The sequence below is a fragment of the Anguilla anguilla genome, chromosome 7 (assembly GCF_013347855.1).
Source record: "Anguilla anguilla isolate fAngAng1 chromosome 7, fAngAng1.pri, whole genome shotgun sequence".
Lineage (NCBI taxonomy): Eukaryota > Metazoa > Chordata > Actinopteri > Anguilliformes > Anguillidae > Anguilla > Anguilla anguilla.
In genome coordinates, this window is record NC_049207.1 from 24,261,512 (window position 1) to 24,284,519 (window position 23,008).

General features: G+C 44.9%; 1 protein-coding gene across 2 annotated transcripts in view; it reads left to right on the forward strand.

Annotated features, from left to right (window-relative positions):
• Nucleotides 1-1,952: 1,952 nt before the first annotated feature.
• LOC118231636 (NACHT and WD repeat domain-containing protein 2) overlaps nucleotides 1,953-23,008 on the forward strand; it is a 43,332-nt gene continuing 22,276 nt past the window's right edge. The window contains exons 1-3 of one of the 2 annotated variants that reach the window (XM_035425654.1): nucleotides 1,953-2,100; nucleotides 3,557-3,728; nucleotides 11,254-11,342. In XM_035425654.1, the coding sequence (XP_035281545.1) occupies nucleotides 3,578-3,728; nucleotides 11,254-11,342 (240 nt within the window). In that variant the 5' untranslated portion in view covers nucleotides 1,953-2,100; nucleotides 3,557-3,577. Of the gene's footprint in view, nucleotides 2,101-2,577; nucleotides 2,943-3,556; nucleotides 3,729-11,253; nucleotides 11,343-23,008 lie in introns of those variants that run through there. The other variant, XM_035425653.1, reaches the window with a different exon arrangement.

Here is a 23,008-nt window from a genome sequence, read left to right on the forward strand (position 1 = left end):
AATTCGTTTGGACACAATGTTTGTTTGAGTGAGGTTTGAGGTCAGTTCAGCCATTTCAGTTTCAGTCAGTTCTACTTTTATTGAAATTCTTCATGAATTTTAAAAATGCTCTATGGTGATTTCTGTAAAGTTAATTCATTGAATTTTGTGTTGTTTATTGAGCTGACTGGACTGAAATGAAACTGACCCCCTACCCTGGTTAGAGTAAACTAGTTTTGAGGCTTCATCACATCACCACCGTCTTACAGATGAGACGATATGACAAATTACCAGTCAGCTGGGCTCAACAAAGATCCTGTGGCACGTATTGTACTAAAAAAGAAGAAATTCCCAGTATGGCTCTCTTAATCTCGCTATCAAATGATCTCTCCCATTTAATAGGTCAGCTAAACGGCCATCAGATCTACGGTTGCATGGGGAGTCAGATGAAAAATAGCCTTAGCTATCCCAGATAGATGCTACATAGTGGATGTGGTAATCAGGGGTTCCACCGAGGATTTTGGGACCAATGAAATGATCTCACATTGGGCCCCGCCACCCCAGGAAAGAGGAATGAAATGCAATTTAATGATGGGTATCAAAAAGCTTCCTGATATGGAGCTGACTGAGGAAGCCAAGCCTTGGTTATATGAAGCCAGCAATGGGGGCTACAGATACATTTTTGTTAAAAGCCATCTTTATTTCTCTGTCTTATTTACTTGTTTATTTTACTATGGTATACTGAAGTATGAATAATTATTGGAATGTAAAGCTGTTTCAAAAGCTACACTGGCTGGAACAAAATACCAGGTTACATACCAGCCCTCCAGGATCATTGTTGTGCTCCCCGGAACTGACTATAGCCCTCCTGAGTCCCCACAGGAAAAAAAATAAATTAAGCATTTAAATGTTTTGAAATGATACATATATCTTGGATGACCAAAACACACTGCAGCGAAAATATTTTTTATTGAATGTCCCTTGTAGCATAGGGTTCAGCATTGTGGAATATATGATTCCTGAGATTAAGAGCAGAGACTCATGTCCCCTACTTGTGGAGAAAATGAACTGCCAGGTCAGAGGAGGTTAGAGCAACAGTCTTTTGATCAACACAGTCAATAATATGCTGGTAAGTGCTTCATCTTTCATGAACCAGCATACATGCTTCCTTTATTGCTTTTTATAGATATATTTTATTCTTTTTGGTGGAAATATTGATCTATGGCTTTACTCTTTCAATAGAGCAGCCCTGTTTGTTCTTCTGAAAGGGGAGGTCAGAGTGTCAGCAGGCTGCCATTTATTTAATTATTTACTTTCATTTTTGTGATCCTCCTGAGCTGTTGGTTTGCAGCAAACAGGAAAATATTGCACAACCTTTTTATAGGGTCTGGATGAAAAGAGAGCACCTAAGTTTGAGCCAGTGACCTCCGATCAGCATGTGAAGGCTCTTTGCCTTGTTCTCCAAAGAGTTATAAACCAATTGCGTATGCATCGCCGCACATGTAATGATGCACGTAATACCCACCGCGTGCCAAGCCTATGTTCCTACGGAGAGACACTAAAGTGATAAGTGGTGTGCGTGTGTATGTGTATTGGATAAAAGCATCTGCCAAATGCCTGTAATGTGTACGCGTGCAGCCGTGCGTGCGTGCGGAGGTGTGGGTGTACACAAATGCCTGAGTAACTGTAATATTAATCTGCACTTTTTTTCACCTTTTGCCACAGTATGTTTACATGTTTGGGAGGACCACATACTGAACAGTAGTCTGTAGTGAGCTCAGGCTCAGCCAATTTGACAGGAGACATAACTGCTGCGTTCCAACACCGCGCCTGCGTCACGTGGTGGGGGGTCTCCTGGCAAAATAATACCCAACCCATTAAGGAAGCGCGCGCAGGTTTATGTATGATTCATATGCAGAGGGATTACGAATTTCACCGCAGAGTGAAAATAAAGGTTAGACCCCCCCGTTGGAGGCACACATAATCTCAATGGCCGCTTCCGCTAACACGCTGAGTACACGCTGGGTTCACATGCGCCAGCATCTGCAGCCTAGAGCATTTATACTTTGCGCGCTGATGGCACGGCGCTAAAAGCCCAACTGCCACCTCATCGTCACATCCGTAAGTTGGAAAATATCTATTTTATCAATAGCTATTTAATTAGTCCTTTATGAACTCATAAAATTTGAATAACATGTGTGACTGTTAAACAATATATTTTATGTCTCGACTTTTGCTTAACGCTGGCTGTGCTTACGGGTCAATGAAATAGTGTCGCCTATTAGCCTTAGGCTGTATTTACGCAATTTTATTGTTTTATTTTTCCATAATTTCCACCCACTTATTTGTAAACCTGCTACTGGATGCAATCCTGTTGATATGTGTCTTATTTTATTTTACTGTAATTAAGAATCTCGCATTTTATCGCAATATCAAACTTTCGAGGGAAAAAAACGTTCTGCATCCCATAACAGTAGACCAATATAATCAATTACTTTTAGTATAAATCCAATGCACTTAAAGTCTGAGCACTTAGTATAACACAGTGCTGCATAAGACGTGCATTTATTGATAAGATAATGAATTCAGCCCCTCCTCCTCCAAAACGCTCCCATCTTGGATTCCCACTGCAATAAGAGGCAACTTGCGATGTGGAATAGAGGACCCTCCGTCGATAACAGCCGAATGAGCGGAGCGTCACTCATTGAACGGTTCATTGCAATTTTCATTACCCCGCTTGTCTGCCAGACCGCTATTTCAACCACAAGGAGAACATTCGGAGTCCCCACTCCAGCGCTCGCGCAGCCGGAGATGCTGGCTTCCGCCGTTCGCAAGACATTTTCTGCTTTAATCTCTCGAGGCTGATTCTTGTTCGGCGCTCTGATGGGCGTTTATTTTATTATTTTTTCCTTTGGATTCTTATCCGGATTTTTCCCCGAAAGCACTAAATGAAGAGGATAAATGTGAGCATTGAAGAAGTGTCTTATTTAAGTGTAAATGACATACTCTTGCTCGCAGCCAGTGTGTTGAAATGCGTGTTGAAGGGGAAGGGAGTTTGAAGCGAACGGTAGAAGAATATTTGACTTTGTTTTCGCTTCGTCTTTTCTCATGTGTTCCGTCGTCTCCAGACGTGTCAGGATATATCGAATACAGAAAACGACGAAACGGAAACATTCCAAGCTGCAATGTTCTTAAATTAACCCATTGTTTTCTCGTGCGCCCTACAGGCATCTGTACATCCTGGGTGGGATTTATGGCAGTAAATTGTGCACCTATTATCCGTATTATTATTATTAGTTAAGATTCGCAATAACTTTTAAAATGCCAGATTCTTTTAAATATATATATTTATCGCACGAAAATACTGTTCAGAGATACCGCGAAGAACAGCAACGACTGAAAACAAACGCTCCTGCAGTGCCAGTATTGCGCTTGGCTTTTTTTTTTTTTTTGCATCTGTAGTTGTCAGATCACTTATCTTAACTTGATGCCCGCGTGTGTGTGTGTATGCGCGCCCGTGTTTATTGGCCTGTATGTTAGAAAGCAAATAAATAACCGCGGACGTTTGTGTCTGTAGCTGCGCTGGAAATCACCGCCCATGTGGCCGTCCGGAGTGGGTAACAGGCTGCCTTGTCCCCGGGAATCTGCGCTCCGCAGGGCGGCCCTCAGTGGAAACGTCCTCGCGCTCCCCCCGTACCACGTACCCACTGGCAGAAGCGTCCGGGTGTTCATCAGCGCCAACCCCGACGGTAAGACCATATTATATGACAAACAAGCACTGTAACCGATGCAGAGAACACTATTTGAACTATGCTAGAATGCCAGAACTTCTGGACCCGCGCGTCAATCGCAGTACAGTAGCCTACACATTGGTAACACCTTTTTAAACAAGTTTCAGTTACAGATTCCGCAACACCTGTTAACGCGAGCAATGCAGCAATTCTGTGTAGTTTAAAATGTTTAGGTCGTTATGGGAATTATCGGTGCGCGAACTAACGTGCAGCGTGACCTTAGAATTCACGACAGTCTCGTTGCACAATGTTCATTTTCATCAGTCACTCTTTTCTCAACACTGTACAAAATCCAGCAGACAGAAAAGGCTTGAGCTATGCATTGTCATGGGCAGGACTCAGGATGTTGAACAAGTAGCGCTACCGGCATTCCAGAAACTGAGGCAATTAGGTGTACTGCTAGATACACCGGAATGGTGGTCTGCAAAGCAATCACTTAATGGCGTGGCTAAATTAAATTACTTGACGAAACAGTAGCGCGTGTAAAGTCCATTTATCCAGAACGGGAATAGAGATGTGTTGTAGCATCCGTAGGACTTTTTTCTGTCTTCAATGGAGTTAGTTCCTTGAAAGGAATTTTGGCTTGACGAAATTGTTGTTCTATGTTACTTAATATTTCAAAACGGTCAATGGGATGGGACAAAGCTTTCTTGTTCGTGTGGACGCTCTCGCACGCCATATCTAAAACAAATTTAGGATTTGGGTCTTAAACCTCAGTTCAGTTCAATTTCACCTTAATTATGTGAGTGGAACCGATGCATCCGCTGTAGACTCATCAGCTCTACAGGATGTAATGAGACGGTTGTGTTTTAAACTGACTTTTTTCAAATGTCACCCGTCGTGCTTCAGGTCATTAAACACATCCACACAGGGAAGTACCCCAGCCTTGGGATGCCTTTAAAAATAGGCTTTCTAAACTGGGAATGAAGTGATGTGAAGCGAAAGGGATGGAGGAAGGGAGCGAGAGAGAGAGAGTGCTTCACGCCAATTAGGTAAACAAGATAAATTATCTCAGCTCTTTAAAAAACGACCAGGTAATGGTCCAATTTTTTAAAAAGTTGCTAGTTTCAGTAAACAATCTTTTAGTACAAATTTGCAAGAAGAAAAACAATCCACTTATTTACTGTAGTCCATCATTGAAATGGCAGGCTGTTGATATTTCTTTTGTGTACGGTTGATTCACTCCTATAAAGTGAATCTGCCCCCTGTATAGGCAATCACATGTGAACAAGCAGCTACACACATGTAACTTCTGGGTATGATTTGTAAAGGGGTTTGGTAAATTTTATTTGAGACTGCCCACATGCTAACCTTATTCTTTATTAGCTAAAAGTGAAAACTGGTCCTATCAGCAATCCTACATGGATGACTCCATGAGGAGGCAACTTATTCTCATCTCTCCTCATTCGTCGTGACATCATATAAGCCCATGCCTCAGTAACTGTGACATCATACATAAGCCTGCATTTTTCAAATGGCATGTGCTGTGTTTAGCTTCTCCATCTAGATTATTTTCCTGGTTGCGTGACTTTGGTGTTGTCCTCTGCTCTTCAAACTGGGTGCATTTCTGAGGTCTTAAGAAATCCCTCTGCATGCGATTGGATAGATGGAATAATGTCTCCAGAGTTTTTTTCCCATCTAGTTTTCACTCACAGGAAAGTGTAACGTTATTAGAGCAATAAAATTGACAACCTCTGGTCTCTCTGTTTCAGTGAATTTAGAGGTATCAGCGGAGAGTGTCGTCTCCTAGACTTTCCATGTGTTTAAAAGTACCAAGCCCAATTGCAAGCTATTGCAATACTGTGTATATGTGAGCACTAGGGGGCATAGTTCATATACCGTACTTTTGGTCAAAGCTGTTCATCATGGTCTTTTTTTCACATCATTTTTTTCCTGGGGTGATGCCCTAAAACACTCGACGAATGGACCAAGGGACGAGCATTGTGATATGTATATTTCACCACACCTAGTTTTTATTCTCTTGTTTTTATTGGCTGTTGTACAGTAATGAGGGAAAGAGTCAGTTGTGCAGTGAAAATAAACTGGTGAAACAGCCTAAAACTGTGAAGTCTTCGCAATGAATAATTACAGACGAGAAATGTACTGTACAAGCAGAATATGTTTATACAATTAAATGTGATTAAAAATTAATATATGACAAATTTGTGCAACATTAACGAGGAGGTATGAATTGAAAGCACACTTGCCACTGCCGGATCGGGGGGGGGGGGGGGGGGGGGCTGGTATAAGACATTGCATTCTTAAGTTGACTTGACACATGCTGAATTCAGACTGTTTTAATTTCTAGCCTCCGAGCGTGATTGTATTCGACATGCCACCATTACGGAGTAGCCACGGCTGGTTTCTCTGTCAGTCAGAACCTATCTCCTGTCAGTTGCTGCGTATTCAACTGGCACACAAAAAAGGAAAGGGTGAATTATCATTTGGCATATCTGTTGCTACCGTGTAGGCTGTTATTCTCTTCTGGGCTGCATCCCAGCCTGGCATGCATATTGGCCTCTGCAGATTGGACGCGCGTGCAGGGTAATGAAGACAAACCACACTGACAGAGGGCTCTGTCTTTATCGTGCCTTCGAAGGACCAGAGAGCCCATTACAGTAAGGGGTGTGCGGTAACTGACCTCATCTGCCGCCGCCCAACAATGCACCAAGACTGCCCCAGGCTTCAGCTGGCTTTGTACTGAAAGCGTTTGGGCCCGTTCTGATTCGATCACAAGCCACATCAGGAGTTAACGTGGAATAAATAAATAAATAAATAAACGAACGGACAAAAAAAACGAAATCAAAAATGAACATAGGCCCTTCATAAAACTCACTTTTCTAAACGCATCAGGTGTGTGTTTTTTTGAGTGCGGAAGCATCAATGGATTTTTGATTAGGGCGGCGAGGAGATTCTCAGCCAGGCGGTCTGCGGTGAAATGTACCTCCCTTTTGCCTCCGCTGGATTTTGGGTCATAATCATCAGTCACGTCGGACATTTAACCATGAAATCCATAAAACTGAAGACAATGGCCCGGCCAGGATGGGTCTCTGGGGGAGAGCGGTGGGCAGGGTAGGGGAGACGGGAAGGGGGGCGGCGGGGAGTCTAGGGTTTTGCTGCTAGCCGTGATTTAATTGATTTGTTTTGGGTAGAAGTGTTTGAGTCCGACGGGGTTTCTCTTTTCTACTGTGAGGGTGGTCACGCCTTCTGTTCTCCTACAGGCACCCTCTGAGACCTGGTGGCTGCGGGTAACAGAGGGCCAACACCTGCTTCCTACTTCCTCTAGAGCGGTGGTAACCAACCCAGTACACAGAGATCTACAATCTTGTTGGTTTTCATTTCAACCCTAATTTGGTACATCTGATTCTACTAATTATCAGCTCTACGAGATCTCTAGCTGTTGAATGAGGTGTGCTTTGCTAGGGCTGGGGTGAAAATCAGGATGGTTGGTTACCCCTGCACAAGAGTTGAAATGGTTAATAGAACCGTGCTTGTGATTTAGAGGCTGTGGGTTCAACTCATTGCCGGGGTGCTGTCATTGTTCCCATGAGCTAGGTACTCCACCTGAATCACTTCAGTGGAAAATGCATCTTTTTAAATGGATTGTATGTAAAAATGTAAGTCGCTCTGGATACGAGCATCTGCTGACTGCCTCAAAGTAATGTAATGTTAGAGATTGTTTCAAGACTGCGATATATCTTCTCACAAACTCACAAGCTTCTCCTGTGTGTTTGGGTCCTGTGGAGAGTCTGAACCACATTAATGCTGTGTGTTGTGTTAGCAACATTCTCTCCAGCTTTTTAGTGACTTTATTGATGGCTTTTTTGATACTTTCTCTCTGATCCCTGTTGGATGTGACAGTACATTCCCAGTACATGGTTCAGACTTTCTATTTGTAGTGTGTTAGGAATCTTTCTCACTGGCTTGTTATCAGTTTTAGTACAAAGTGTGCTAAGAGATTCTCCCTGTGTTGTGCTAAACACTTCCTGGGTGTCATGTTGGCAATTATGTACAGTCATTTAGCAGATGCTCTTATCCAAAGTGATTTAAAAGCTTTAATATTTTTACATAGTACACAGTAAGTGTCCAGTTTTAAGTCAACTCTAACAGTGTTAATTCAACTCTCCCAGATAACATTTGATCCCAATGGGGACCAAGCATGATTTGTTAGAGTGTAACTAATACTGGACATTTTACTGTGTATACAGTTATACAACTGGATATATACTGAGCCAATTCAGGTTAAGTAACTCAAGGGCACAACAGCAGTTGTTCCACCTGGGAATTGAACCAGCAACCTTGAAAATAGAAGGCCAATTCCTGAACCCTTACTTACCTAAACTGCCAAGAAGTTCTCTTGATGTTGTGTGGGCAACTTTCTCAAGCATTTCTTTTTTCTTTTTTCTTTTTGTGTGGTGTTAGCGAGTTTCTCTGCTGCTCATTAGAGGCTTTCTCTGTGTGGCATATTGGGAAGCTTTCTCGCTGGCTTGTTGTCAGCTTTCAGCTTGTGGTGATCAGACTTTCTCTGTGCAGTTTGCGAGAGAATTTCTGTGTGGCTTGTTATCGGAATTCTCTGCATGGTGTCGGTGAGCTTCTCTCTGGGGTGTTACCGGCTTTCTCTGCATTGTGTCGGTGTGCATCTCACTCTGTCCTGCCTACTGATGTTTATGGAACCCTGGGCCCTATAAAGGCACAGCCACTCTGGAACATTCTGAGAACCTGGTCTTATTTCTGATCATGGGAGACTGGTGTAGATGCAAGCCTGCATTTCCCACTGCCACATTAATGATTACGGCAGCACGTATTATCCTGTCGGACACGATCGTCCAAGACCAGCTGTAGATCGTGCTGCAATTTGAACATGGGAGGGCAGGGGGGTGGTAGTTTGAGCATATGTGATTCAAGACTACAAGTCCCAGGATGCTGCAGTGGGCTGTGCACAAGCAGTTAGAGCAGGAAGGGCATTAAATTAAGGCCATACAGCAGAAGGAACACAGCCGGCAAAGCCCAGCAGGACGTGGCGAGATGAGACATGGTTGGGGCTGCCCTACGGAACATCGGGGACTGCGCGCGCAGATGGCGGCCGGACTTTCCTGCGCTTTTTTACGGCTCACTGACATCCGAGGAAGAGATGGGGAGCGGGAATTTGTCCTGGGGCCAGTCAGAGGCCAGGGACACACTCTGTAGACCCTCCAGGCAGGATCCATTTTTAACTGTCCGTACACTTAACCCACCACCCTCCTTCCTAGTGTGAGTAATTGGGGGAGGTTGTCCTTTCCCATTATGGTAACCTTCGGAAACACGGTAGGGGAGAGAGAGAGAGGCTGGGGTTATTGAGAGAGAGGGGCCGAAAGGAGGTAAGATGTGGAGAGAGGAAGCGAGGCATTGAGCGAGGGAGGGAAGACGAGAGGGAGAAAGAGAGTGCAACTGATTTCTGGTTTTTAAAGCCGTTTATTAAACCACAGTCGAAAAAAGAGCAGGGTTGTATATAACCTGACAAAAGCTGAAAGCAGAACCCCAAGGCAATCGCGGAAGCATCTTTACAGAGGAAAAAAAAATGTAGGACCAATTAAAAAAATAGCTCTTAACCCTCGACCCCCAGTCAGAGCTCATGCACATCCAAGCCAGCGATCCTTCCCTCCACGGCTCATTTGTTTTTAAGTCTCTCAGCATCTCCCACACATTTGCACAGAGCTAATTGCGCAGGGCGAGTGGGATAAGTGCCTGACGCATTCGGTACGGGCCTTAGGAACCGCTGCGCTCGTGCTTATGCCACTGCTCACGTGTGGGGCCCTCAGCCCGGCTGAGCCGAATCCCGCTCGCCTCTTTCCCGAGGCGGCGTAGCCGGACGACTGCGGGATTCCTCCCCTCGTTGCCACGGCGTGGCTGCGGCCTCGCTGCCGACCTGGCTCATTCGCCGCCGTGAAACGCCGCGCACGCCAGCAGTTTGGAATGCGGGAGGGAAGGGAGAGCGTCGTGAATGTGAATTGCGGTGCTCGCAAAGTCACCGTCGGTGTGCGTCTTGGTTTGTGGTATCGTGAGGCGAAACCATGGCGATTAACCCTCAGCTGCCTTGGCCAAATCAGACATGCCATCAGCTCAACCCAGTGAGACAGACAGAAGGACTTATTCTATTTAAGCGCAGTGAAACTGTACACAATAGTTTAATAGGCACTGAGATACTTCTCCCTTGCTGATTTATGTGATATTGCATGTTTATGGAATACAATTTCTCATTATTTTATATAAACAGAAAACTTGTGAAGATGTGCAGTAATTAAAAAGAAATTATTTTCATAAATACATTACTGAAAGTACAGAGGTTTCAAAGACTGAACTCTTCCCACCCTTACAGAAATGTAGTATACTGCAATGCTATTACCAGGAAATCAAACCCACAATCTCTGAATTAAGAACACAGTTTCATAATCATTATACCACAAGGCCACTCTTGTACTGTACGTGGTATAAATAACAGTCATTTTAGTTGCAGTTGGGCTGAACCCTATCATTGATAGGTGCTGCTGTGGTACTGTATGTGTTCATTCAGGACACTGTATTGAAAATGATTTCATGCTCCACTGAGCTCTCCGTTTCCTATGTGTTTTCCTGGGACAACATCAATGGCTTTCCTTGTTTTATGGGCGCAACGGCCTGTCGGGGAGCCGTATTTCACATATTTCACTGTAAATCAGCAGCCGGTTGCTACAGCGGGCTAAATACGCCGGTCTGAGGACATTTTAGAAAGCCTGAAAGCAGCAGCCACAAAGCACCGAAGTGAGCATAAGAGAAAAAGGCCTGTGTGATTTCTTAAATCTTTGATTACACAATAACGTGCTCCCTCATCTGTACTTACTCTCACAATTATACTTTGTGACCCTTCTTTCCAAACTTGAGCATGGCCTGCGGTGTTCCTTGTTTGTTGGAGTGTTGCCATGACGTTTCTGCGGTATTTAATCATTTGCCTGCGGTTTTAAAGTTAATGCGATGCTGCAGTTTAGGTAGTTTCGTGTGTGTGTGTCTGTCTGTGTGTGTGGGTACGTGTGGCGTTTGTGTGCATGTGTTTCTTTATGTGTCCATGTTTACACGCGTGCATGTCTGCGTGCGCGCGGGTGTGTGTGTGTGTGTGTGTGTGTGCATGCATGTGTGTCTGTGTCCGCGTGTGTGTGCAAGTGTTTCTTTATATGTCCATGTTTACATGCATGCATGTCTGTGTGTGTGTGCGCACATACGTATGTGTGTGCATGCGTGTATGCATGTGTGTGTGTGTGTGTGTGTGTTTGTTTCTGTTCTGGGAAATATAAGGAAGACCCAGTATTCCTTAACCTAGGTTGTAATTAGTGTGCTCATCAACAATAACAAGTGACTTATGCTTACATGAGCCACTGTGGCGTTTTCCTGAATGACTCGTAATGGAGGTGCTGTTACTCCAGGTACGTTCTGGTTATGACAGATGTGACTTCCTTCCTGTTTTTCACTGTAGACACAGAGGCGGAGAGGAACGCTCTGAAGGAACACGTGTATCCGAAACTACGGGACTTCTGCCGGGAGAACTATGGGATTGAATTTCAGGTAATAAAAGTGCTTATTTCACCCTGGGGCTTTGCTGTGGTGTGTAGTGCTGATTAGCCAGCTGCTTTTTAGAATGTTTCTTTTTCTTTGAGACAACAGTGATTCATTCTTGCTGAATCATTTCTTTTTTTTATTTAGTGTTTATGTGTAAAGACCTCAAAATGAGATTTAAGAATCAAAACAAAAATGCACAACGTCTTCGCTTTTTTTGTTGTTGTTGTTGTTGTTGAAGATGTGTGAAATATAGGAACAAATGTAAACTTACCACTCTAACAGTTTTGAATGTTGTATGTCATCTAGTCTATCAGTTGCGTGGAACGTTCAGACGCCATTGTAGCCTATCACCCAATCACAGTCTACTGCTAATCGCAATATTGGGTCATTTACATAATTCATGCAATTGTCGAGGAATGCAACGTTGCACAGTCAGTCATTAGAAGATGTCGTAGTACATTAAGTTCATTCTACAGAGACTCTGTAGAGCATGCCTGTTTATATTGTGGATGATGGTGATGAGTTTGTGGTTAAGGATTTTGGGCTTTTGACCAGAATGAACTGGGTTCAGATTTTAAGTGGGGTAACTTGTTGTACCCTTTAGTATGCCTTAATTAACCTGAATGGTTTCTGCATACATTTAGCTGTTTAAAGAGATAACATGAAAACGTTTGTATCATTTGTAATTTTCAATGAATATGAGAGTATACAGTACAAAGAAAATATGCTTTAACAACAGTTGTAGGATAACTGAACTCATGGCTGTGTATTTATTAAAGTTTTTAACATGTTTTGGGTATTACTGATAAGTATGTGACTTTTACGTACAGCAGTCCTTTATATTTATGGTAACGACAAATCCAGTTACATACAATGCACTCTAGAATATTCTGTTCCAAACAGATGCCCACTTCAACATACTAAATATACCATCGTGGTGGTAAGAAGGCATCCTGTAATTTTCAATGTTCGCTGAGGTATGATTTCTTTTTTAGATGTAGGCCTACTTGACATTTGAATATTAATTATGAGAATGAAACAGATTGGAGATCTTATTATAGCCATGTGACGAGTAAGGAGTCTCTCCCACACACGAGAGCCCATATCTGTAGCCTGAAGTGGGTTGGCATACACGCATGTGTAATTACCCTTCTGCCACTCTACCACCTTATGCGCTTCGCGCCTTCCTTATCACATGACTATTTTTTTCAACCTGTTAAATAATTAGTGCGATGATAAAAGTGTGCATTAAAATATTCAGAAATATTTCATGTTTACGTTTTTACAACGCCAAGGTTGTCCTAACTTTTTTTCACTTAGAGATTCAACAAAACTAAAACTAGAAAATGTTGAGTGAAATGTATTTCAGAGCACCACATGAACCAAATTCTGTAATATCAGAAAATGGCAGCCATTTGTGTATTTGCTCACATATCTTGAAATGGCAAGATCTTATCTTGTTTTTGATAATGTGTTTTATTTCAATGCAGTATATTTCATTTCTATAAGGATTAGCTTCCTGGAAAACTGCTCAGCATGGCTAACCTCGTGCTGAGCAGACCTTGGGTTGAACCCCAGGCAGAACACCGACCCCTCTCGGGTGACCAGGTTTGGATATCGCCCCGATGAAGCAGCGTGGCAAAAACAGCACTTTCGATTGGATGAATGCGTTAGCGCGGATTCTCCCGGGCTCAGACGAATGCATTTCCATTGCAGATAGCTTGTGTGGGATGACTTTTCGGCTCTCGCGCCTCGAGTCATCGCGCGGCGGCTCTGCCGGCTTTCGGAAGGTTAACGAAGCGCGTTCGCTGTGAGCGCGCCAAGCTTTTTCCCGCGAGCGTTCGCCACTTGGGCCGCGAGCCGCGGGGCGGCGTGTAAAAGGCGCGGAGCCGTGGAGCCGTCGCTTGTGTGAGCCCTGACGCTTTCGCGTCCTCGTTTTAACCGGGTAGCATCTTTTCCCTGATGCTACCCGGTTAAAACGAGGGCTTTTTTTTGGTAGGGCTTTTCCCTGAGTTGTAGACCGTATGGCTCATGGGAACTTCAGCGGCTGAGACGCGCGTCTCCGTGCCCGAGGGAGGGGCGGGGCTGGTCTCGGCACCCGCGTTAGCGTTGCGGTCGTTTTCATTACCGTGAGATTTATGCGGGGAGACACTGTACCAGGTGTCCCGCGTCTCCCCTCATCCGTGGGCCGTCACCTGGGGCGGAGGCGTGGAGAATCCCGAGTTTTCCTCCGTCCCCTCCGTTCCGGGGGGAGTTTCTGAGAAGATCGACGTGAAATCCGTGACCTGGGGACCGTCGGCGGTGCCCCCATTAAGTCAAAATTCCACACGTTCCTAACACGCTCTGTTAGGATCAGGCGTTAATGGGGGCGGGGGTGCAGGTGAGAACAGCTGGCCTTGGCTTGTGTGTGTGTGTGTGTGTGTGTGCATGCACGCTTGCGTGTTTGTTTGTTTTCTGAAGTTAAGGAGAGACGGCGGTCGCGACAAGACCCGACGTGATTAGAACGTGCCGTGACACCACATTACTGCGGTTCTGGGTTCTCAACCCCCGACCCCAACCCTCTCCCCGAGCGGGCGCTTTGTTTGTTTCCTAAACTGCGGTGGCCGCAAGGCTGGCTGCTCGTCTCGAGCCCTAGCTATCTCCCGCCGACGTGTTAAAGGCTTAAAACGGGAAACGTGATGGAGTGATGGAGAAAGTAGCAGTCGGAGAAAAGGAGAATGACAAGAGCACTTATAAAAAATAAGCCCTAATGGGCTTTGGCTGCTGTGAAGCTAGCTGCAGCTTCCCTTCTGCACGGCAGATAGCCGGCAATCAAGGCCCTGTCATCACAGTCAGGTGTGGGGAAGCTTTATAATGGCTGTCAGGTGCTACTTTTTCATTTGTGGAACCGAGGCGACGGCGGAGGTTTACTGGTTGGTTGGTTAAGCTGCGAGAGGTGGCCCACACTGCTTAACTGACTTTGCAATGAAGGCACCGCAGTGCTGTCAGCAAGACTAATGTTTGGAATTCGCTTTCAAGACCAGGCAGGAGCCTCTCACGCGACTTCAGTGTCTGTGTAAATGAATTCATGTTCTATATAAATGCTTAAGTCTCTCTAGGGATGTACACAAATGCATGGCATCGAAATGCTTGTCTTTTCTTCGAAGAAAGTGTGGTATTGTACGCTATGTGTGCTCTTTGATCTGTGTGTGCTACATGGAACCACTTCTAAATAAAGACAGAAAAAAAATGTGCAGGTTCTCATCTTTTCATTCTCAGGCTCTCTGTGAGGTTTTAGAGGAAAATTGGCTTTGCCTGAAATATCTGCTAGCGTGCTTGAACTCTTGAGCATTTTGATTTTTTTCTGGCCGCAAAAATTAATCTTCCCACAGCTAGTCGCCTTGTTTATGTTCCGTATGGGTTACAAACCCTGCCTCGCACTCACTCCAGTAACAGCTTCCTCTAGGAAGGGCTCTTACAGTTTGATGCCACCAAAATTTACATATGTTATTTTCACTACCTTCACACAAGAAGAGAGAGAAAGGGGGAGGGGTGAGAAAAGAGAGAAAGGGCTGACAGGGAATAGGATTAGAAGGAGAGAGAGAGAGAGAGAGAGAGGGGAGAGGAAGAGAGAGAGGATCCTGATGGTAGCTTCCCCTCCCTGGGGAGCTATTCAAGTACTTATGGAATAAAAGACCTTTTTTGTGTTGGTCTGCCGGTCCTTTGAAATGAAGATGGTTCCGTATCTGGTCTTGAAGCATATCGATTGGTGATAGTGAAGGGGTTGGGGGGTGACTGAGTGTGATTTACAGCATCTCTGTGAGCAAGCTTTGGGCACAGTTTCATCATCATTTCTCCTTTATGTTTATGTGTGTGTGTGTGTGTAACCATGTGTGTTTGTGCGGGCGCGTGTGTTTGTGTTGCTCCACCTGCCAGGATGGGCTAATGAAGCCATATATTCTTCCCCCATTTTATCAGTGCCTGGCAGGGGGCCCCAGAGTCCCCAGAGACAGGCTCTTGGTCTGCTTCATGCACAGGTCAAAAAGGACCCCGCTCAGGGCCTGAAATATGCCTCTCTCCTAAATTGGAAAGGCGGATGGATTTCTGTTGCGGCAATACAGTCGTAAACAAGAAAGAGTGCCATTCGCAAAGGACTGCTCAGGTTTTTGTACACGGTGTTCGGCCCTCTGAGCTGCTGAAGGGGGGAGACTCAGCCGAAGGGTCTTCTCATTCCAAACGAGTGCGTTCTCTACTTCGACGCGTGACAGTGTCACCGACACTTCTGTTCACTCCACGGTCGACAAGTTGGGTTCGCACAGACCCGAGTCTGAGGAAGACACATCGGCTCGGCAGGCAAACCGCGAGCGCCCAGTCGACCAGCAGGGGTCAGTGGAGTCCAGATGAGACATCATCATCCAGGCTTGCGGAAACCCGTCCTCCCCAGGTGACTCTACAGCTAATTGTGTGTGGTTTTTCCGGACCGTGCTTAGGCGTAGCCGCAGCATGGTCCAGATTCAATACCTGACTGTGAGTGGTGCGCATCGACGCACAAGAACTGTGCCTTAACACTGAGCTACCCAGCAGGCCCACGCTCCTTGTTGGAGTTAGCTCTGACCGTGCCTGCTCCCCGTCTTGACGGAAGAGACAGATCTGCACGTCACCCTGGGATTCAGCATTAAAGCAGAGCATGACCTAGGAAACCGCAACTGCTGAAGCTTTGTGCCACAAGTTTGTTTGAGAAGAGGCGAGATAAAAATAACGTGATTATGAGTTCCAGTCGACCATAATAATGAATATGCTAATATCCCTCTGTGTACGGAGGGTATTAAATATTAAATTGGAGTGGGTTGTCGACCTTAGAAAGGGCTCGCAGAATAGGTTCATTGCAATACATGTTTGCATCTAATGGATTCCAGGTCTTGGCGGGGGGTGGGGAACAGCACCTCTTGGTGATAGATGCAAGCTGTTTCTACCCCCTGTAAAGGGGGTTCACCTGTGGATCGAGCTTTAAACTGCTAAATTTGACATGAGCCAGTCAGAAACAGCGGGAACTACCCCGGCAACTGGCGCGGTCTGCCCCCAGCGAACGGCAGAAGAAGACAACCCCTCGAAAGGGGATCCTGAAAGTATCCGCAAAGGTGACACACCCGCGAAAAAAAAAAGCGCCTCGCGTTGCTAACACCTCCGTCACCATCCGCGGTCCCAGTCACACCTTGCTTCTATAAACAGGCGGAAAACATCGAGGCGCAGATCCTCCCCTATGGCGTGCTCGCGTCAATCAACCGATTAGCTCTGAGGCCAGCCGCGGAAACGACATTACGCACAGCTCAGCCATTAATAACCGCCGCGTGTTTTCATTTATTGGGTTTGTGTATTTATTCTGAGTTGCGTCATGCGGTTCAGTGCTTCCCTTTTCTGGCGATGAAAAGAAAGCTCTTAGATATGATAACCGTCACGCTGCTATTGCATTGCACCTCTCTCTATGCTAATTAAATCAAATTAGCATAATAGACTTTTGAGTTTTATCTGCATGAATATTATTAAGGATTGTTTTTTTTTACTTGTCTAAAGTTTTTGAGCACAGTGGTTGAAGCAGTTCTGTAGCAAATGCTGTTGCTCTGTTAGTTGCTTGTGAATAAAGAATTCTTGGATTGCTTTCCTCGGCAATGACATTAGCCGCGCTGTATATTTGGACGGCAGCCTTTTTGGCAGTGTTGCATATTTTCTGGTGTTAGCTCAGGGCAGTAAATAATTAAACGCAAGTGTTATTCTTGTACATTCTAAAAACTGGGCACAAAAGTAATGAAGCATTTGAACGTCCTGTGAATGCCCTGCGGATCCTGGACCTCACAGCATCGGCCGGTGTGATTGGAAGAGCACTGTGAGGAAGGCAGCATCCACGCAGTGATAACACTGTGGCTTGCAGACTTTGGACTACAGACTGCACGCTGCACACCCCTATCCTCTGCCCCGAACCAGTCAGTCGAACGTTAGGCCCTTCCCCTTTCCCTTACAGAATTCTGAATCACTTCTCCAGACCTGTTACTCAGGACAAAAGACCATTCCTGCACCCCGGTCACTCTTAAGACCACACCCTCATCTCCACAAGAGCTTTCACTGCCCAAAACCTGTCTCTCTGCCATAAATGACTACATACAGTAATCACTCTGTATCCTGACCAAGGAATAAATCCATCTTTTAAACAATATTAAAACTTTATTTATGTAATACATAGTTTATTTGTAATAAATAATAAATAAATAGTAAAATAAATAATTATTTGACTACATTATTGCTTCTTTTTGCATGGCAATTTACCCCCTTTGTATTCTGCATGAATTAACATCATCTTTATTTTTTCATATCCTGTGGCTTGTCATGGTACATTTCTGTTTCATATAATTCAATGAAGACAATTTTTAAGTATTAATAATTCCAAGTTAAGACTATTTTTATGTTCAGCTTGACCGTCACCCCAGCTGGTTGTGGGGCAACAAGCATTAACACACTGGGCCTGTTTGGCACCAGTGAAGAAGTGCCAGAGCTGCAGACTTGAGCAGCAGCTGTCGACGCGGCCTCTCGCTGAGCTGTCTCTGGAGAGCTCAGATAAGAGGTAGCATCAGAGCCCGGTTCAGCTTGTGCCATGACACCAGCACAGCCCAGCCCAGCCCAGCCCAGCTCAGCCCAGCCCAGCCCAGCCCAGCCCAGCCCAGCCCAGCCCAGCCCAGCCCAACCCAGCCCAGCCCAGCCCAGCCCAGCCCAGCCCAGCCCAGCCCAGCCCAACCCAGCCCAGCCCAGCCCAGCTCAGCCCAGCCCAGCTCAGCCCAGCCCAGTCGATACCGGCCCTCTGGAGTGAAAGTGCTGATGTAACCAAGCCGGCCGTGCTCGAACCATGGAACCGCGGTGGTCATGTGATTCTAATCTTCCAAGTCTGTGTGTGTGTGCATGCGTGCACATGCGTGGGTGTGTGTCCATGCATGTGCATGTTACTGCAGTTGTGCGAATCTTTGCACTACAGGCAGTGAATTGCTATCGCTTTTATCTTAACCTTATGTTTATCATATGCCTCCGTATTCCTTTAGAGATTTCCCCCTGTTCAAATTCAAACAGCCTTCAACTCAGAACAGGCCACAGTACATGAAGCTGAAAAATATGGTTTCAAGCATGTTCCAGAAGATGCCACAATGACCGTTACACATTATTTTTGTTCTTAGGTAGTGGCTAACTGAAAGTTAGTCAACCCCTGATTGGAGAGTAGGTTAGCCCAGAATCGAGGCGAGTCAAACAGACAAAGGTGTAGATGTCTTTTTTCCTCTGTATGATTTCATCCCAGCACCCTTTCGCAGCTAGACAGCCAAGTGCGTCTGCATGAGTCATTGAGGATCAGCTGTGGTGCAGCATTCGTTTGAGACTAGCAGAAGGTTTTTTTTATCCTAAAGGTTTGTATTTCTCAAGTGAAGAACACAATGTAAACCAATCCACTTAGTCTTAATTGAAATTTGCTTGTTGTTTGGTCTCCTGTGTGGTTTAAACACCAGCTTTAGGTATTATCCGTAAACCTGTTACTGACCAGATTTAACAGAAAGACTGCACAGTGGTGAGAGAATATCTGTGCACTTTCTATGGTGTACTTGTCCATGTTTTCAGAAGTATTTTCCACGTTAAATTCACAATGGAAACTAGAAAAATAGAATTTTAAAATCATTGCCGACACTCATGTAGCCTAGCTCCCTGCTGGATTCGTTTAATTATTAAATTTTCAGAGAATTAGCACCTTGAGTTTTGTCCTACTCTATGATTATGCCATTCCTACTCTTGAACCGCAAGCTAAGCTGTGGTTGGTAGGGTACTTTGTAAACGCTGCATTGCAGGACCTGAAATCACATTGTAGCGTTGACCTCCCCGGTTCGTGTGCACCCGGGATAATTCGTCTCTAGTATTTATCTGGTTCTCATAAACGGGATTAACAAAAGCACGGGGCTCTGGATTTCATTCTGCGTCGCGAAAGTACCGATCAAACGCTCAAATCTGCCGAGCGATCGCCCTCGTTTTTGTGCAAATGAGATATCGACGTGTTGTTGGCACCAAACCAGACGTGTTCATCTCTGAAGATGTTTCCAAAGCGTAGCGGCACAGGAGCAGCAGGCGGAAGTGTCAGTTGAAATGCAGATGGCCGCGTTTGATGGCATTAAAGCAGCACCGGTGGGCTGCAGCAGAGACAGGCCAGGGGAGGAAACCGGACTGACTGTACTAGGGCAGGTCTGCTGTGCTCGAAAAACCGCTCAAAGAGGTTTACTCCTTTTGCTTCATGGATTAAGGCCGTCCTTGATGTTATATCCCCCCTAAAGCTCTGTATTTGAATGTGTTTGCTAAACTATTGATAATCAATTTTCAATTCACAAGCACAATGTGCAATTTACAGTGGCTTTTAAAAAACTTAAATAACAAATAACAAGCAATATATATATATATATATATATATATATATATATATAGAGAGAGAGAGAGAGAGAGAGAGAGAGAGAGAGAATGTCTCATACACAAACCGTCTATCCAGCACTATCATATTATGAGAACTTTGGGAGTTGCCTCATTATTTTGCCATGAAATGCACCTTGTACAAAGTCTGTTTAAAAAATGATGAGGCAAGGTGCCAATGCTGTTTCACTTTGCATCCAAACAGTTGCAGTGAGCAGCAAACACAGCATCACAACAAACAGGCTCTTTGGGTTTGTGGGGTAACTGAACGATGTGAAAACTAGATGACTGTAAATAGCCTTTCTGTGTTTTTTGTCCTCAAAAGGCAGGTAATGAATGTATTTTCACCATGTGTATTAGCACCTTGGTGTCATAGTACCCAAATAAAAGGTTCCTACACCAATTACCTGATAGCCATCAGGCTTTACACTTTTGAATGCAAACAATTTAACAGAAACCCTCGTAAAATAATGTTGATGACATGATGTGATGGTTTTCTTTCCTTGGAAATCCAGATTCTGGATTTGGATTTCCATCTGAGATTTCAGACTTTAAGGCAGCTCCTGAAACTCCTCACGAGTAAAGCCTTCAGAGAGTCTGACAGCAACAAATGTCATCATGGACCAGGTGCACTTATAAGTTGCTATATTCATTTCAGACGCCGACTATGTGTCACGCGGCTTTGATCGGGAAATTTCCTCAGAGGCTCCCTCACCGTTTTAATCGTCCTGCAGGTGATGCAGGCTTCTGAGAAATGCATCATGGGAGGTAGTTGAGGGGGCTTCACCGGGGTTGACAGTTTGGGCAGAATTCAGCGCCTCGGTGCTTCGCGGGGAAAATGAATATCACGCAGTGGCGGCACACCGCGGCACCGACAGGCTTCGTGTGACCTGGCGGCACGCCTGGTCGAACCGTGGGCTCGTTCGCTGAGGTACGAGTCGGTGGCGGTTGGTGATTTACGGCTCCGGGCCGTCCGGTTTTTACCGCGCTGCGAGATCTCATTTACCTCAGAAACCCAGGCCTGTTCAGACACCAGCCATCACAGTCCTGCGCCATACCGTAAATAACCTGCAATAAAACCGTAAACAGGGCTTACAAAGTGAGAGGATTGGATTTGATATTAAAAAAAGGTCTTCTGTATTCCACCCAGTCCCTCCGGTTGAGTCCCATTATTCCAGTCCTTCTCCTTCCAGCTCTAATGTGGTCTGTGGGCTTTTTTTTTATTGGTTCTCTCAGTCATTATTTGACTGAGACGCTGCGGCGAGAGCTCGTCCTTCCTTTCAGCTTCCTTCTCAGAATTTGCCTGAGATGAGGTTCTCCCGGCGCCTTTTGTTCTGGGATTGAGCGCTAAAGCGATTAAAAACGCTTGCTCAATGCCGTCGCCTCGTTCGCTCGGAGCCGCCGCCTGTCGACACTGACACCGTTTCAATCAGGGGAAGCTCGCGCGTCGCTCACACGCATCAGAACCGGAGGCAGAAAGACTGTGAGGCCAGGATTCAATCAACGTGTATCATTTAACTGGATTCAGTCGGCATTTGTCATTTACTTTGGTATGAATTCTAGTAGCATTTATCATTTACCATAGTCTGGGATCAATAAACATTCATCATTTACTTTAGTCTAGATTCAATCAGCATTTGCCCTTAACCTTGGACTGGATTCACTGCACATTTCAGCTTAACTTTTTTGTGGACAACACTTTTTTGGCCAGGCTCTGATCTCTGTAAATAATGAAAAACCTTTATTTTTATTGAAAAACACTTTGTAACACATCGTAACATTTGTAAATCAAAATCAAATTGTAATTTGTAAATCAAAGTTAAGGGAAATGTTTATGTCTGTGTTTATAATCACAATAATTGGGATTGAAATTAAGAGTTTTGCCATATCCAAATAGCTTACTTGCCTACTATGGTATACAACTTATGTACTCAGTAGTAGGCAAGTAAGCTGTTTCAGACAATGCCTTTGTCTTGGTTGATTTTTCAGCACTCAATATGGTTTTGTTCAACATGCATGGTTTTACTGGGGATGGTTGCCAGATCCTGACCCATTACTGAATTAATGAATATCTTTCACCAGTATTGGTCCTGTCTCAAACATTCACCAAGATATTAATGTGCCTCTCCAGATGGTAACCCAGATAATGTTGCGTGAATCTTTCATGGAGTGACCCACAGTGTAGTGTTGAACAGCAGGGGTTTTTTTTAACTTAAAGTTCAGAAATGGGCTTTAAGTTTGGAAATGGAACTCCCGTTGCTAAGTGACTAATTAACTGTAGCATACACCTTACAGGTTTGGAATGAGTCTCTATCTGGGTCTGTAGCTGTTCAACCAACAAAAGGATCTGTATCTTCGCAGGGAATCGGGGAGGGCTGGTGAACTGTATGTGTGTGGGTGGGGGGGGGGAGGTAGACACACCCAATTAGGCCAAATGACATTGTGTGGTCGGTACTGTGAGTATTCACACATTTGCCTTGGCTGTGTAGTGTGTAGTGGCAGTACTGACACCTCGACACTGATTGTGTGGTGTATAGTGGCAGTACTGATACATTGGCCTTTATTGTGTGGTGTGCAATGGCAGTAGATACACAATGACTCTGATTGTGTGGTCTGTATTGTCAGTACTGACACATTTGCCTTGATTGTGTGGTGTGTAATGGGAGTACTACACACTGATTCTTGATTGTGTGCTGGGCATTGTGATTACTGAAACTCTCATTCTGATTAGTCGGTTTGTGGTATGAGCCCTGTAGCTGTGGGCATCGTGGGGTGATGTGTTGTATGAGTCCGAATGTGGTGTGCTATGTCCAGTGTTTCTGTAGTACAGGAATGTTTAGAGTTTGATATCAGCCCTAACCATGTGTTACCTGTCTCATATGTTTCAGTTGTACAGGATGGTTTAATGTTTGATATCAGCCCTAACCCTGCGTGTTACCTGTCTCTGGTATTTCTGTAGTACAGGCCTGTTTAGTGATTGATATCAGTCCTAACCATGTGTGGTACCTGTCTCCGGTGTTTCTGTAGTACAAGATGGTTTCATGTTTGATATCACCCCTAACCATGTGTGTTACCTGTCTCAGGTGTTTCTGTAGTACAGGTCTGTTCAGAGTTTGATATCAGCCCTAACCTGTCTCAGGTGTTTCTGTAGTACAGGTCTGTTTAGTGTTTGATATCAGCCCTAACCATGTGTGTTACCTGTCTTTGGTGTTTCT